At 40.7% G+C, this 16,782-nt stretch overlaps 1 protein-coding gene and 1 pseudogene across 1 annotated transcript; one reads left to right on the top strand and one right to left on the bottom strand.

The window, feature by feature from the left end:
• The first annotated feature begins 1,659 nt into the window (after window positions 1-1,659).
• LOC100772321 lies at window positions 1,660-2,167 on the top strand (annotated as a pseudogene).
• Window positions 2,168-2,707: 540 nt separating this feature from the next.
• On the bottom strand, window positions 2,708-11,956 carry LOC100773479 (zinc finger protein 54-like). Its single transcript, XM_035449140.1, is given in 4 exon segments — window positions 2,708-3,034; window positions 3,037-4,698; window positions 11,420-11,560; window positions 11,845-11,956. Coding segments are annotated over 4 exon segments (1,971 nt in total). The 3' UTR covers window positions 2,708-2,978.
• Window positions 11,957-16,782: the final 4,826 nt, after the last annotated feature.

Here is a 16,782-nt window from a genome sequence, read left to right as displayed (position 1 = left end):
AAGTTCCACTATCCTACAACTTAATAGAAAATATAATGTTTAAAACATTGAATGGAGGTATTCTACATGGGTAAATAATGCTGCTATCAGACACTAGGGCTACTAAATGAAATTCTCTGTACCAGACACTGGTCATCTGCTAAGGGTTTACTGGTCAGGGAGACCCCCATTGTCACCTAGAACAAAACAGGTCATTGGCAGTGCTCTTGCTTGGCCACTGTAAGTACATGGTTTTGCTGAAGACACCAAACACTTTGGTTTCAGGACAGAGAGTGGGGAATCTTGAATATACAAGGGAACGCTCCATGCTTGCTAGGTTTCATAGCACTGCAAGCTCCTGTCAGGCTACTGGCAGAGAAAAGATGCCAATGGTCTTACTTACACCTAGTCTCTGCATCCTACATTACCAACCTGCAAGGCAAGATGTATTTAAAGATCCAAAGTGGCATGACTGCCTATGGGCATGAGAATCCTGTTTCATGATTGCATTTGAGGTCTGCTTCACAGAGGGCAATTTATGCCTGGCCATGTAAACATGGTCTAAAATCATAATTTAGGATTTGTAGCTGCAAGGGCAGAACCTATGGATGCTTTGTTCATGATCATGCTGTTGTCTGGCATCTAAACATCTGTTTACAACTATAAATTTGAACTCCTCTCAAGCTTCATGAAGAAAGCCTCTTTCACTTGGTAGTGGGTAATCCAGGGTCTCATAAGTATTCAGAAAGTACCGAGAACCAGCAATCGTGTAAGATTGGTTCAATTATCATTCTGGCTGAGGGAGGGTCTCATTGAGTATTTTACTTCCATAAAGTATTACTGGCTGTACCACAATAAAATAAAAAAGACATAGAGGCACATTTTGGCATTCAAGCTTCAAGCTGAAGATCAGAAAATCAATGCAGCTGATCATTACCTTAGACTAAAGGGCCGATCCTTTCTTTATGATTTCTTCAGGCTGTTGCTTCTCCTCATTGTGGTTGGAAAATGAAGGCTTCCTGTCCTCACTGTGCCTGGAGAATGAATGCCTGATATGGAGACCTTGCTCCTGTCTTATGTACCTCCCTGATGCTGGGATTAAAGTCATGTGATCCCAGATGCTGAGATGACCTTTCTATGAGCTGTTTCTCTCTCTTATTTACTTATTTATTTATTTATTTATTTATTTATTTATTTATTTATTGGTTTTTTTGAGACAGGGTTTCTCTGTGGCTTTGGAGGCTGTCCTGGAACTAGCTCTTGTAGACCAGGCTGGTCTCGAACTCACAGAGATCCGACTGCCTCTGCCTCCCGAGTGCTGGGATTAAAGGCGTGCACCACCAATGACCTTGGAGCTGTTTCTCTTTGGAACTGGATCAATCCTCTTTAGATCTGGGTGGTCTTGGACTCACACAAATCTGTCTAGCTCCTAATCGTGAGTTGTAGGATTAAAGGTGTGCAAAATCTCTAAATTTCTGGCTGCTGTGATTAATGTCTGCCTGGCTTATGTGGTTTGTGGCTGACTTTGCTTTCTGTATCCTCAGGAAAGCTTTAATCAATCATAAAAAGTATAGCACCAAAACTGGCAGCTATAGTATTTTAAACACTAGCATGAATACTTTCTATAATACTCACACTTTAAAATGAATTAGAGTGGCTTTCCAATCCGCCATCTGTGGTGGAACTGCCGCCAAGATGCAGATTTTCGTGAAGACCCTTATGGAAAAAACCATCACGCTCAACACTATACAAAATGTAAAGGCCAAGATCTAGGATAAGGAAGGAATTCCTCCTGACCAGCAGAGGTTGATCTTTTCTGGTAAGCAACTTAAAGATGGCCATACTTTGTCTGACTACAACATCCAAAAGGAGTCCACCCTTCATCTTGTGTTGAGACTTCGTGGTGGTGCTAAGAAGAGGAAGAAGAAGTCTTACACCACTCCCAAGAAGAATAAGCATAAGAGAAAGAAGGTTAAGTTGGCTGTGCTGAAGTACTATAAGGTGGATGAAAATGGCAAAATTAGTCGCTTTCTTTGAGAGTGTCCATCTGATGAGTATGGTGCTGTAGTTTTCATGGCTAGCCATTTTGACAGACATTACTGTGGCAAGTGTTGTCTGATTTACTGCTTCAACAGATCAGAAGACAAGTAGTTGTGTATGAAGAAATAAAAAGACAGGGAAAAATGAATTAAAGTGTGCCTGTGAATTTACGTTATTTTCTTTTTTGTTGAATTTATTTATTTATTCTCATTTTTTATTATTTTTTGTATTTTAGAGGCACTCATTAACATATCCATCCCCCCATTCCCTAGCCCTCACATAATCCCATGTTCCCCAAAAACCACCCCCAAATCCATCCCCCACCTACTAGCCAGGGATACTGAGGCCATCCACAGGGGACCTTCAAAGTCAGTTATATCATTTGGGGGAGGGCCTAGACACTCCTTACTATATCTGGGCTGCAATATTATCCCTCCATAAGGAATGGGCTCCAAAAGACCATTTATGTTCTAGGTATAGGTATAAAGGGTGGCTCCACTGTTAGAAGACCCATAGACTGTCTTGGCCTCCTAGCTGGCACCCACATTCGGAGGTCTTGGTTCAGTCCAATGCTGTTTACCCAGCTTTACGACTAGGGTCTCCATGCTCTCACTAGGTCATGTCAATTGTTTCTCAGGGTTTCTCCAGTACCTTCTTGGCTCCTTTGCTCATTTTCCTCCCTCTTCAAAACTGGATTCCTGGAGTATGATTCAGTGCTGAACTGTGGGTAACTTTTTCTGCTTCCAACAACTACTGGATGAAGGCTCTAGGGAAGGTAACCAAGGTAGACATCAATCTCTTTACAGGGGAAGGGCATCAAAGGCATTGTCTCCACCATGGCCTAGATTCTTAGTTGGGTCATCTCTGTGGATCCCCTAACATTTCTCCTGTGCCAGACTTCTCTCCAAACCTATACAGTCTCCCCCTCAAGGCATCTCCTTTCTTGACCTCCTCTATTTCTACCCTTTATCTGCCCTAACTTGTGATTTCTGGGTAAAGGACTTGTCACATTTTTGCATTTGTAAGGTCTGTCTCCAGTATGAACTCTCTGATGTGCTCTAAGTTGTGAGTTCCGGGTAAAGGACTTGTCACATTCTTTGCATTTGTAAGGTCTCTCTCCAGTATGAACTCTCTGATGATTTCTAAGATCTGAATCCCAGGTAAAGGACTTGTCACATTCCAGACATTTGTAAGGTTTTTCCCCAGTATGAACTCTCTGATGTGCTCTAAGTTTTGAGCTCCGAGTAAAGGACTTGTCACATTCCATACATTTGTAAGGTCTCTCTCCAGTATGAACTCTCTGATGTGCTCTAAGTTGTGAGTTCCGGGTAAAGGACTTGTCACATTCTTTGCATTTGTAAGGTTTCTCTCCAGTATGAACTCTCTGATGCATTCTAAGATGTGAGTTCTGGGAAAAGGACTTGTTACATTCTTTGCATTTGTAAGGTCTCTCTCCAGTATGAACTCTCTGGTGATTTCTAAGATCTGAATCCCAGGTAAAGGACTTGTTACATTCCAGACATTTATAAGGTCTTTCCCCAGTATGAACTCTCTGATGTGCTCTAAGTTGTGAGTTCCGGGTAAAGGACTTGTCACATTCCATACATTTGTAAGGTCTCTCTCCAGTATGAACTCTCTCATGTGCTCTAAGTTTTGAGTTCCGGGTAAAGGACTTGTCACATTCTTTGCATTTGTAATGTCTCTCTCCAGTGTGAACTCTCTGATGTTTTCTAAGTTCTGAATTCCTGGTAAAGGATATATCACATTCCATACACTTGTAAGGTCTGTCTCCCGAGTGAACTCTCTGATGTGTTCTAAGTTGTGAGTTCCGGGTAAAGGACTTGTCACATTCCAGACATTTGTAAGGTCTCTCTCCAGTATGAACTCTCTGATGTCTTCTAAGTTTTGAGTTACAGCTAAAGGACTTGTCACATTCCAGACATTTGTAAGGTCTCTCTCCAGTGTGAACTCTCTGATGTGTTCTAAGTTGTGAGTTCCAGATAAAGGACTTGTTGCATTCCATACAATTGTAAGGTCTCTCTCCAGTATGAACTGTCTTATGTCTTCTAAACTGCAAATTCCAAGTTAAGGACTTGTCACTTTCCATACATAAGTAAGGTTTCTCCAACGAATGAAGGCTTTGGTGTATTTTACAACTGGAATGCTGGGTGAAGGATTTTTCACTATTGTTGCTCTGGCAATGTTTAATTCCAGTAGGAATTCTTTCATGATCTGTGAGGTAGCAAGCAGTCCTGAAGCATTTCTTGTATTTCCCACACTGGTGTGGATTTTCTTCAATGTAGATTGGGTGTTGCACAAGACTGTATACAGAGCTCAAAGAGTCCTCACCTTCTTCCTGCCTGTGCTCTTTTTTTGCAGTGTAGACTGTCTGATCTTGAAGAATGTCAGAACACAAATTTAAAGATTCCTCACTGTCTTTAGATTGGCAAGGTTCTCCTGCATTTTGCATGCTTTCATGTCTGTCTGGGTTTGATGAGTCATCAGAGACATCCCTGTGGTTACTGAATGTGTAATTATTAGAGTTTTCTGTAGTTTCACTTGTTCTATAAAGTGCACATGTGGAGGGGTCACGAAGCACTTTTCCAGGCTCATTAAACTGACAAGACTCCTTTTCAGTTTTCACATGCTGATGGACAGAATCACACTTGTAATAGTTCTCTGAAAATGAGAAAACTTCAGATTAATAGGGTTTGTTCCAATAATATGCAATGAATGACTGTCTCCCTAAGTTGTCGTTTAACATAAGTGAACTTGGAACTATTGGGGTTAGAGTTCCCAGTAATGGACAGTTTTTCACTCACTGTAATTGCATGGATTCTCGCAAACACAGCATGACAGCCTTCAAAGGTCAGTGAGTTACAATAGGTATCTCATCTTTCTCAAAATTCTCTAACTGGAAAAAGATGGAAAAATAATTGATGGCCACAAATTAGATTTCTGTTAGATCTCACTGAGGGATTATATTTAGAATATATGTCTCTATCTTTTAATATTTCTTCTCAGAAATTATGGATGAGGAACGTAATTCAATCCCAGGCTTACAGTATTTATACTTAGGCATAAATGTAAAGACAATATTCTGCCAGACATCACAGGCTTTTCCTCCTTTTAGGCAGGTCTGTCATGGGAACAAATTGCTCATTTCTGTCAGTTATTCTCAGAGTTCCACACACCACTGTGTTTCTTAACTTTCCTCACAGGGTTATCCTAAGGTCAAATCTGAGTCCTCAGATTATTTCCCATAGGATGTCTATGTATTCCAGACTGCGGATAAAATGAAGGATGTAATAGGAAGATGTGTATACAAGGTAATTACAGAATGACATTACTTCAAAATCCATGTTAGAATGAAAAGTTTCAAAGATTATTCCATTCCAGTTTCAGCAACGTAAAAATAAAACTGCATTTTTTTAGGTGTATTAAGTCACCACACTTTAGGTGTAATAAGACAGAAGGCCTTCTGACAGTTATTACAACAGATAGGATGCATCTTGGGGAGTCCAGCAAGTGGAATTGAGGATCTGAAAAACATTCTCATCTATTGCTTTCTCTTTTATTTTTTGTTGTTTTTTTTTTTATTTGTTTTTTCCAGACAGGGTTTCTCTGTGTAGCTTTGGAGCCTTTCCTGGCACTCATTCTGGAGACCAGGCTGGCCTCTAACTCACAGAGATATGCCTGCCTCTGCCTCCCGAGTGCTGGGATTAAAGGCATGTGCCACCAATGCCCGGCTCTTGCTTTCTCTTTCACTTGAAGCCTTCACTGTTCTCTTGTTCATTCACTGCCCATCTATTTGTGGCTACTCCCCTCCTTCCTCTTTGGAGGACAATCTCATTTGTTCCAGAGAGCTGATCACGATTACAATACAATAATCCACCAGTTCTTGCAGGCAATCCATTACCCATGCTAGCACTTTGAGAAATAACACCAAAGGCTAACAGAGTACTGGATCAGTATATGAAAACATAAAACAGAGGAATTTAAATAAGTTTTCTGGATAGTTATGTCATGTCATATTACTCAGTATATTTCATATTTGCCATGTTATTTATCTTAATTTTTTCTCACAATTAAAAATATGTTTATTGCAATAATGGACAAGGAGTTTTAAGATATTAGTGGGAATGGTATATGTTCCTGAGTCTATGGATGAATCTTGGAACAAAAATAGTTAGTGGAATACAAATTGGAAGAGAAACCTAAATATCATGAAAATATCTTCCAAACTGCTAAATCCGCCATGTCTCCTGTTTGTTTTCTTTCAGGACAGCTTAAAAGATTTTACAACCAGGGCTGGAGAGATGGCTCAGAGGTTAAGAGCACCGACTGCTCTTCCAGAGGTCCTGAGTTCAATTCCCAGCAACCACATGGTGGCTCACAGCCACCTGTAATGAGATCTGGCACCCTCTTCTGGTATGCAAATATACATGGAAGCAGAATGTTGTGTACATAATAAATAAATAAAATCTTTAAAATAAAAAAAAAAGATTTTTACAACCTCTCAAAAGAAACAAAAGGTAGTTTGATAATTCAACAAGCAAAATATTCTCACCCACAGACAGCAGGTTGCTGTAATTCTCCAACATCACATCAATGTACAAAGCCCTCTGACCAGAGTCCAGGCATTCCCACTCCTCCTGGGAGAAGTTCACTGCTACATCACTGAATGTCAACACACCCTGAAATAAAAATTATGGTTTGACCAAATGCTATTTGGATGTCCTTTCCTGGATATAAGGACACAGATTTAGAGGAGCTAAGAGAACTAGTCAAAAATATGATTTCTCAATATATTCATATTCTATCATGAATGATATAACTCTGTTACAACAGGAGGAAAAGACAGTCTTACAAGCAGTATACATGATACAACAAATAAATTTAAGGTCTAGTCATGGTTATCTCTCTGTTATGGATGTGTTGTTTATGTCACATAGGATCCCATTGTACATGTCTCTGCTTTAAATGCTGTACTTGAAGATCATGCTAAAATACTGACACTTATCAATCCTGTCTGTATTTGTGCCTTACATGACTCTATCCTAACAGACCCAGGAGGGATGTTTACACTCTAGGTCCAATGACACACCCTTGGAAAGAGGAAGGTATAGCTTGTATAGCATGCAGAATATATGACTGATTTTTACAAAGAAGACTTTTGGAAATGAAATTGCAAATCAACAAATGGACTAAGCAGACACTTTTCAAAGACAGAAAATCTATCAGACAATAAACATTGAAAAAGTGCTCAGGATCTCAAAAAGGTCACCATGGAAATGTAAATTACAACTACTTGGATATACTAACTCTCACCATACACAATGGCTATCATCAACTAAACTGACAATAAAGGTGAGATGGCATAGGGAGAGAAAAGAAGCCTTATTCACTATTGATGGAGGGGAGGGTGTAAATTAATATAGCTATTGTGGGAAACAGCTTGGAGATTACTGAAAAACATTGAAGACAGAACTAACATACGACACAGCTATTGCACTCCTGGTCATATACACAGAGAAAAACACATGCACACCCACCTCCACACCCCCCCCACTATAGAGATATTTATACCTCATCTTTACTGCTGTTTTTCATCATTAAAGGGAAAGTAGTAGAATTAAAGCTTCATGTATCAACACATGAATGAAAGTATGATGAGAATTTTATAAAACTTTGTGCATTTCAGCTCAAGAGAAAAAGCAAAAATTTGCAGGAAATGGACAGACCCATGGTGTGTAATATTCAGTGCAGTCATTACTTTCAGAAAGAAAATGCCATGTTTTTGCTCGCGTGCATTATCTCCCAATCACATGTGTATATAGATACAATGCTAATGTGGACACCGTATAACTTGGAGAAAAGAGACCAGGAAGGTTAAATTATCAGGGACTGAATGCAGAAACGAACTCCAGTTATGGAAAAGTTACTTAAGCTAAGAGATTTTCTGGTTCTAATTATGTCAAAGGTTTTTGGTGTTTGGGTGGTGGATAAGGAAATCAAAATTTATTCAGTTGTGAAACATAAAATCCAATGTGAGGATCTAGACCTTCTGCGCCCTGTGAGGACTCTGGCAGTATAGGCTACATTGAGTTTTATAGATTTTGTGTTGCTTATTGCAATGTGTGATTTTATTGTTCTCTGTTCATAGAATTGATCCTGATTAAAACTTTAAAAATTCTCAGAAGGAAAAAAATCAAAGATTTTTAATATATCAAAGTAGAGAATGTTTAGATAGAGAATGGAATGGACCACTGACCTGTGATATATCTACTGGAGAATTAGCCATTTCTTTCTGTTTTTCTTCTTTGAGTTTCTCTTTCAGGAACAATGAATACATGGATCACTTCCCTATAAAATAAAGGGTCAGAATGTAGGAGTAATACTGAAACCTGTTAGAGAATAATGTCAAACCACATGAAAAGACCCAAGAAAGAGAATATGACCAGGTGTCTGGTCAATGATTCTAAACCCAGGAGAGCATGGAAAGACATTTGACACTTGAAGAGAAAAATCACCATCAAGCATCTTGTTGCACAAAGAACACTACTCTGTTAAAACTTATGGAGACCAAGCTAATCACCAACAACACAATTGATTTCATTAAATAAACACTGTAAATAATAACTTACAGGCAAAAGAGGCACAGGAGAATCAGGGGTATCTTCCATGAGATCATGGGAAATAATTAGTTTCATGGGAAGAAATATGAAGAATAGATAACTGGAAAGACAAAATCCATGAGCAAGATAGCAAACCACTATTTCTCAAAAAGACAAAAGATGACTATTACCAAAAAATCCAACAGCAACAACAGAATAGCAAAACCAGAGAATATAAAAGGGACATGAACAAAAACTATCCACACTTAAAATCAAAATAGAGAATCCTCAAATAAACAAACCCTCAAAGACTAGACATTGTACTTCACAGATAATGGGCCAACAATGCTCACAGTTGCTCTGCACACAAGAGCTACAAAATGGAAACAACTTAAATGTCTCTGAACTGGATGAATGGATAGTGGAAGTGTGGTACATATACACTATGGAATACTATTCAGCTGTAAAGAAAAAAGAAATAATGCCCTTTGCAAGTAAACAGACAGACTTGGAAAAGATCATATTGACTGAGGTAACCCAGACCCAGAAAGAGAGACAATTCATGTTCTTTCTCATAGGAAGTTACTACCTCCACATCTTCAGATGTGAGTCCACAACCTAGAGTGACTGCAGTAACCAGAAAAGTAACAAGACAGTACTGTGTTAGGGATTGTTAGTGATGCGGTAACAGGGAACAAGTGATTGAAGGGGAAAATGCAAAAACAGTGGTGAGGATTTAATTATGGACAAACAGCTGGATATAAACACAGAAGAATGGTAAAAGAATAGTAAAGGTGTCTGGAAATTTCATAGGGTAGCCACCTGTTCCTTCACTATTATCCATCAATGTGGAGATACCTTCCTTGTACAAATAAAGCCTGTCTAAGGACAGAGAATGGAGCTACGTGTTGGTGGTGCAGACTTATAATCCTACCAATAGGGAGTTAGAGAAAGGTGGATCTCTGAGTTGGAAGCCATCATGATCTATACAGCGAGGTCCAGGACAGCTAGGTCTACATAGAAAAACCCTGTTTTGGAAAAAAAATCATTTCTACTCAGAGGGGACACCGGATCTCATTTTAGATGTTTGTAAACCACCATGCAGTTACTGGGAATTTAATTCAGGACATCTGGAAGAGCAGCCAGTGCTAGTAACCTCTGAGCCATCTCTTTAGTCCTCACTCCCTGTATTTGAGGAAAATGCTGAGAGATCAAAGAACAAAAAATTCACAGCCACACCTTGCCTCCTTAGCCTCTCAGCAGTCAAGAGGAAGCTCCTGTTTGTCCCCGCTTATATGCCATTTACACCCAGCCATATCACTTCCCTGTCCATCTCTCCAGACCTATATGTTTAGCTAGTGGCAAGCTCCATTCTCTGCCCTTCAGACTGGCTTTATTTGTACAAGCAAGATTATCACCACACATCAACAAAAAATGCCTATGATACCTATAAGTCTCTATAAGCAAGTAAAGTTGGAGAATAAATAATGATTTTGTAAACGCAATATAGATGTTCCTCACAAGAGCCACAGAATTTCCACCAAAACAACCAACACCAGGTGTAGCATACCTGCTTTGAACTTGTTGGGCACAGTTGTCAAAGAGAATTCTAAACATTACAGGGTATTGCTGTTGCACATGGTTGCCTCCCAGAGGAAGAAGTTAAGTACCTAGTGTTGAAGAAGCCACACAATTCCTAAAGGACTTGAGATTCAGCTTATTTTCAGGTTTGCTGCCTGGCAACAACCTTTCATGGTATCAGAAGGCAACATGAAACCATCCCAAGGACAGTGCCTAACAACAGTCCTACTCAGCTGTGAAACCTCTGAACCAAAACAATGCACTCTGCATGATAGCCCTAAGGGTGCAAGGGTGGCACACATACCTCAGAGGTAACCCAACATATTCTAATTGGACTAAGACACTCTCAACAAGAGAAAACACATGCCTGGTACTGGAAACCTACCCACGTCTCCAGGTCTAGGAAAGGCATGGATCTTGGAAGAGAAACTATAACCACTATTTTACTGCAACAAACTGCCAAGATCACACAGTAAGTATACAGCATTCAAATCACCAGATAGCTCAGAAGAGCCGGGCGTTGGTGGCGCACGCCTTTAATCCCAGCACTCGGGAGGCAGAGGCAGGCGGATCTCTTTGAGTTCAGGACCAGCCTGGTCTACAAGAGCTAGTTTCAGGACAGGCTCCAAAGCCACAGAGAAACCCTGTCTCGAAAAAACAAAAAACAAACAAACAAACAAAAAAACACAAAAAAAGCTAAAAACAACCACAAAAAAAAAAAACATGCAAAAACACCTTTGAGAATGCTGCATTTACACCACAGTGTTCATATGTCTAAGGCTAAAAATTACTAGGGGAATAAAAGTATGCTATTAAAAGTTTATGTTTACCAGTACACTGTGAGACTGGAAAAATAATTAATTTCAGATTTAAAGTAACTTAAAGCCGTTCCTCAGCTATAATCTAACAGTCTCTTCAATATGAAAGTTTACAACACGGAAATTAGTATGGATGATTGTAAATTTCAAGAGCTCTGTCTTTTCACCATAGCAAAGAGAATCATGCTTGCACATCTTCAGATAAATTCAAATATTCTACTAGAATATTTTTAGAAGGACATTTTGACAATCCGAAGATCAACTGAAAATACTACGCTTATTCCATATGATCTAAAAAACGCCAAGGAAAAACATCCACAGCAAATCTCGGAGCCGGCTTCCCGCTCCCTCCCTCCCAGGTCCCAGCCCCGCAGCTCCTCTCACCTGGGAGCTTCCAGGACCGCCGGGCTGCGGTTCCCACCACTGCGCTGCTGACTGCTGACTTTCCAGGGCCGCACTGCGCGATCACTGGCGCTCCTGAGTTCTCGGGTCCCTGCTGCACAGTCGTGTTCTCCACACCCAGGTCTGCAGCAGGCAGTTCCACCCCATGCAGGTCCCGGAATACCTGGCTGGGTCTTCGTCACCCAGCTCCAGACCACCTGACTCACCGGGTCCCAAAAGAATGGAGGAATTTTCGGTCACTTCAGCCTAAATCTTTGGAGACTCCTCCTCCTGGACCCTCCCACTCAAAAATCTACTTTTGGTCAGAAGGTTGGTCAAATTCGCCTGTGGGGATGAGGGGTGGGGAGCTTGGTTTTCTAGATTAGTTTCCCAATTCCACCCCTCTGATCCTTTTCCTGTGGTTATACCTTTGTCCCCTCCACATTGGGGATCAGTTTTTCCCACTCCATCTCCTGCTGCCTTCCACACAGCTCCTGATCTCAGGCTGCGCTGGACCAGCTCTGTACAGACTCCCCACATGCTTGCTGCCCACCTAGACCAGCTCTGCATCCAGAAGGATGCTGCACCCCGATATGTGACCCCATTGTGTGTTCTGAACCTTCAGATAAAAGTCAGGCAGCATTCCCTGCTTGACTACCAGTCTCCAGGGCTACATACTTACTGCAAAGAATAACAGGCTAAATTCAGATGGCAGCTTATGAACGGTAACATAAACAAGACAAGGCAAAAGGAAATACTGCAATTTGGCCTTGGTTAGACACTATTTAGGAATTTGGAGTTTGAAAATGTGACCAAGCTGTGAAAATCCCCAGAGACCACCAAGGAGACAATTCCAGTGAACTATAAAAACAAGTTTTTAGCCGGGCGGTGGTGGCGCACGCCTTTAATCCCAGCACTCAGGAGGCAGAGGCAGGCGGATCTCTGTGATTCAAGGCCAGCCTGGTCTACAAGAGCTAGTTTCAGGACAGCCTCCAAAGCTACAGAGAAACCCTGTCTCAAAAAAAACAAAAAACAAAAAACAAGTTTTTATTTTTCTTCCAACCATGACAGGGATAACCCTCTCTAGCAAGCTGGATGCAGCAGCCTCCAGAGGGACTGAAGTTCCCTGTTTACTGCTAGGTTTAAAGACAAAAGTTACAGGATTACATCAGTAGGTATTCATTGGTTTCTGATTGGTTGACATTTGTCAACAGAAGAATTTCTCAAAGTCACATTTTAGCATAAATACTTGTGTGCTAATTATTCTCATTGGTTTGTGCTGATGGGGAACATTCTGTAGTTTCTGTGAAATCATTTTGTTCCTCTTTTTTTTTATTTGGTTTTTCAAGACAGGGTTTTTCTGTGTAGCTTTGGAGCCTATCCTGGCACTCGCTCTGGAGACCAGGCTGTCCTCGAACTCACAGAGATATGCCTGCCTCTGCCTCCCGAGTGCTGGGATTAAAGGCGTGTGCCACCAATGCCCGGCTTCATCTTGTTCCTCTTGTACATAGATACCAATAGTTTTCAGAACTGTATCCTGGAGACCACAGGGGAGATTCTAATCTCTCCTGGAATTTCTTTTGTGGCCAGACAGTTCCCAGGAACCAAGTATCTAGGAGGTTTGGGGGGAGGTATGGAGTTTGTTTTGTTCCGGTTTGAACCTAGACTCAGGAAGGATACATGATCCAGAGTTTCTTTGTGTCAGAAGACTGTGTCTTTCTGTAGCCTGCCATGGCTGCTAAAGCCAGGGGCTGAGTGAGGGACTTGTCCCTTCAAAAACAAATTGGTTTTAGGAAGGCAATAGTACACCCATTGATAAATGCTCAGTGTTGAGTTCATCTTGCACTATACTGCTCTCACCACTAGACACAAGTCCTTCATTTTACTAGCTCAGAAACAAATTAGCTGTTTTGACTCCTGTTAAAGATGCTTTCAGATAAAATATAGGAAAAACGCTTTTTAATGCAGTAGTGACTGCAGACCTGGCAGTAGACCTGGAACTTGCTGTGCCAGGTGCAGAAAATAAGTAAATTACATGGCCCCAGCCCTGAAAACATCAGTTACTCCTTCCCTTTTATAGCTCTGAGAACATTGAGAAAGAGGAGGAAAGGGAGTAATAAGGGAAAGAGGAGGAAGGGCTAAGACATGCCATTCTCTGGACTCCATACAGCTCCTTGTAATCAGTAACCAACAGAAGCTGTACTGACCTTCATTGACCTCACACTAGACCAAAGTCAGTCTAGGAAAGGAAAAAGGCTCACAGGGCCCACCCTTTACCTCTCAAATGATGTCTATGGATGGAATGTAGGAGGAAAATCACTGCCTTTAGCTGTAGTCCTCTGCTCAGCCCAGTAGGCTCCAAAACAGAGCTCCAAATCCAGAGTCTCACAAATGTCTCTGGTCATTTTCAGTAGGTCTCAAACCTAAATGGATGAAGATGAACACAATACTTTTGTTGCAATTATGGACTAGAACAGCAGAGAGGTAAAAAGTGAGAATGCACAGTATTTGAGACAGACACATACACAAATACACACACTCATGGGCACTGTCAATCATATATATATATATGGTTGTATGAATGACTTACAGCCTCTTGTACAGCCAATACAATGATGGCTAGCTATGAACAGAATGTCCTACACTCTAGTAATTGCTCATCATAAGGCTGGATATCTCAGCTGGTCTTTACTGTATGATGGAATCACAAAGAGCAGGCCTGGATGCCACTGAAGGGATGTGTGTGCTATAAAATCTAGGGCAAGCAGACAAGGAGCAAAAGCTTCCTTCTTCCATGTCCTTTTATGGGCTTCTAATAGAAGGTGTGGCCATGTAAAAGTTGTATCTTACAGCCTCATGGTCATTTTCAAAGACTTGTGTCCTCCCAACTCAAGATATGTGTTAAAGGCATTTGTCCTCCTACCCCTAAGGTCTGGACTGGGAGTGGATTCACACACTTGAAATCAAAGAAAAATAATCTATTACAGGTGTGCCCTCCATTTGTGGATTGTAGTAAATTCCAGATGTAGTAAATTGGACAACCAAAAGTAACCATCACTAGTCCACCCCTTGTTACTTTGACACACAATCATTCCTATGCCATGATTAATCTCCAAATGTAAACAAGAAACACGTCATAATAGCACCTAAACATTTGATAACTATACCAAACAGAATCCCAAATGTGTCACATCATTAACCATGTCATAATTACACCTATTATGATATAAATCCTTCTCTCACATGTGCAATCTCATTTTAAATTTAGAATAGTTGTCATTGTTTCTTGTGCAACAGGAGTTTAGCATCTTGAATTTAAGTATGGTAAACATTCACTTTCTCTTAGTTTGTTACACCACTTGATAAAGACATTGGAACCTTAAATCCCAGCACTTGGGAAAGAGATGTTTGTGGATCTCTGTGAGTTCCAGGACAGCATCAAAAAACAAAGAGAAACCTGGTCTCGAAAAACACTCCTCCAAAAACAAATATCTGAACAAATACAATTTTAGCAAAATACAATAGGAATACTAATATCAACTGTAATCCTACCTTCTTTTACTGGCCACATGGCCATAAGAAGAATTTATAACTACTGTTTGCTACTCCCTATTCTGTATTTCCTCCAGATCTTGGCTCCATCCTGATGTGTCTTGCCTTTATCTTCTACTGTAACCTGCCTTTGTGGAGTTTTAGTTGGGTTCAGCCTTCTACCCGGTTTCTTACCTATGAGGGGAGTGTGGATTGAGAAACAGCATGTAAACTAAGACAAGAAAAAGACAGACTCAAGATAGGGTCACAATTGCAATCCAGTGAATACTGGATGCCCCAAGTTTATTCTTCAACATTCTTAAATACCCCAACTTAAAATCAGAATACGGCAAAAGACTTCTTTGTCATGTAAAAGGAACAACCAAACTTTCTGCCTTGATTCTCCAAATATTTGGTAACCACACCTTAGACTGAATTTTTCGGTATCTGGACTTGGGAGTCAAGATTAACCTCAGACCAAGTCTGTTCTTTAGTTAAGACATCCAGGACCAAGATCAAACATGCTACATTGCCATACCTTAGAACTTTGGGTCTTATGACTTTATCCTTTAAGGACTGAGGACACTTTTGAACTCTCTGACCTTAAGTCCAGATAAAATGGAGCCATCTCTGTGGGCCCCAACAATCATCCTTTCTGGATTAGGCTGGTGTATTTTCCCATTCATGTTTATCACAGGATATGGTAGCACAAAGAGATAATTTAAAGGATCTCGTTCACTGCAGACATGATCCTTTTTACTGAATTATGTAGAGGTAATCCAGTTTCCCGGTGGTAATGTGGCTCAATGACCGTTCTTAAAATTTTTAGGAGGTTTTTGTAGTATAGGCAGTTGTATTGTGTCTCATCACCTGCTCCCATATAAACACAAAGTCCTGATCTCACTGCCAGCCCACGCCCCCCAACAGATCAATCCACAATCTATCATCCACCTCCAGACGGCCCAATTCATTCCCATGCAGGTTCTCCAGTGCTCAATCAATAGTCCTTGAGCTCCCATTACCTTGGGTCAGCTGTCTCTGTGGTTTTATCCCCATCATGCTCTTGATCGGACTTTTCAGATGATCTCTCTTCCCTCTCTTCAACTTAAATCCAGGAGCTCAGTCCAGTAGTTGGCTGTGGATTTCCACATCTGCTACATCACTTATTGTATGTAAGTTCTATCATGACAATTATGTTAGTCACACATTTGATTAAGGGGAAGGCCAGTTCAGATATCCACTTCACTGTTGCTAGGAGTCTTGGCTGGGGTCAATCTTGTGGATTCCTGAGAATTTCTCTATCACCAGGTTTCTTCATAACCCCATAATAACTCCCTCAATCAAGATATCCCTTTCATTGATCATCCTCTGCATCCATCACCCAACCCAGCCTTCTAGACCCATCAAATTCCCATCCCCATTCCCCTCCCTTCTATACCCCTCAGAGTTTACCCTGGAGAAATTAACTATTTTCCCTCCTGAGGCCCTCCATGTGTGTCCATCTTTGGGTCCCCTTTCTCGCACATTCAGCTTCATTATTAATCCAATGATATTAACAAATATTCACAAAGAGTAAAGGTATATTCCATGGTTGTTCCTTTCTTAGTCTTTAGGATTAATGGCATTAGAAGCCTAAAGTACCCACGGGGGGTCTTAGCTTCCACTTCAATAAAATGTTTATTTCAGCTCTTGTGAGGTATGCTCTGCTGTCTGGAACTAAAACTTCTAGAGTCCCAGAACTTAACGTTGAGGCAACAGGAAGGAAAATTTTCCTTTTTGTTTTGTTTTGGTTTTGTTTGTTTGTATATTTTCCCCGAGACAGGATTTCTCCATGG

Source organism: Cricetulus griseus, chromosome 9 (assembly GCF_003668045.3).
Source record: "Cricetulus griseus strain 17A/GY chromosome 9, alternate assembly CriGri-PICRH-1.0, whole genome shotgun sequence".
Taxonomy (NCBI): Eukaryota; Metazoa; Chordata; class Mammalia; order Rodentia; family Cricetidae; genus Cricetulus; species Cricetulus griseus.
The sequence above is the reverse complement of the archived record's forward strand: the minus strand, read 5'-3'. Positions and strand labels throughout refer to the sequence as shown.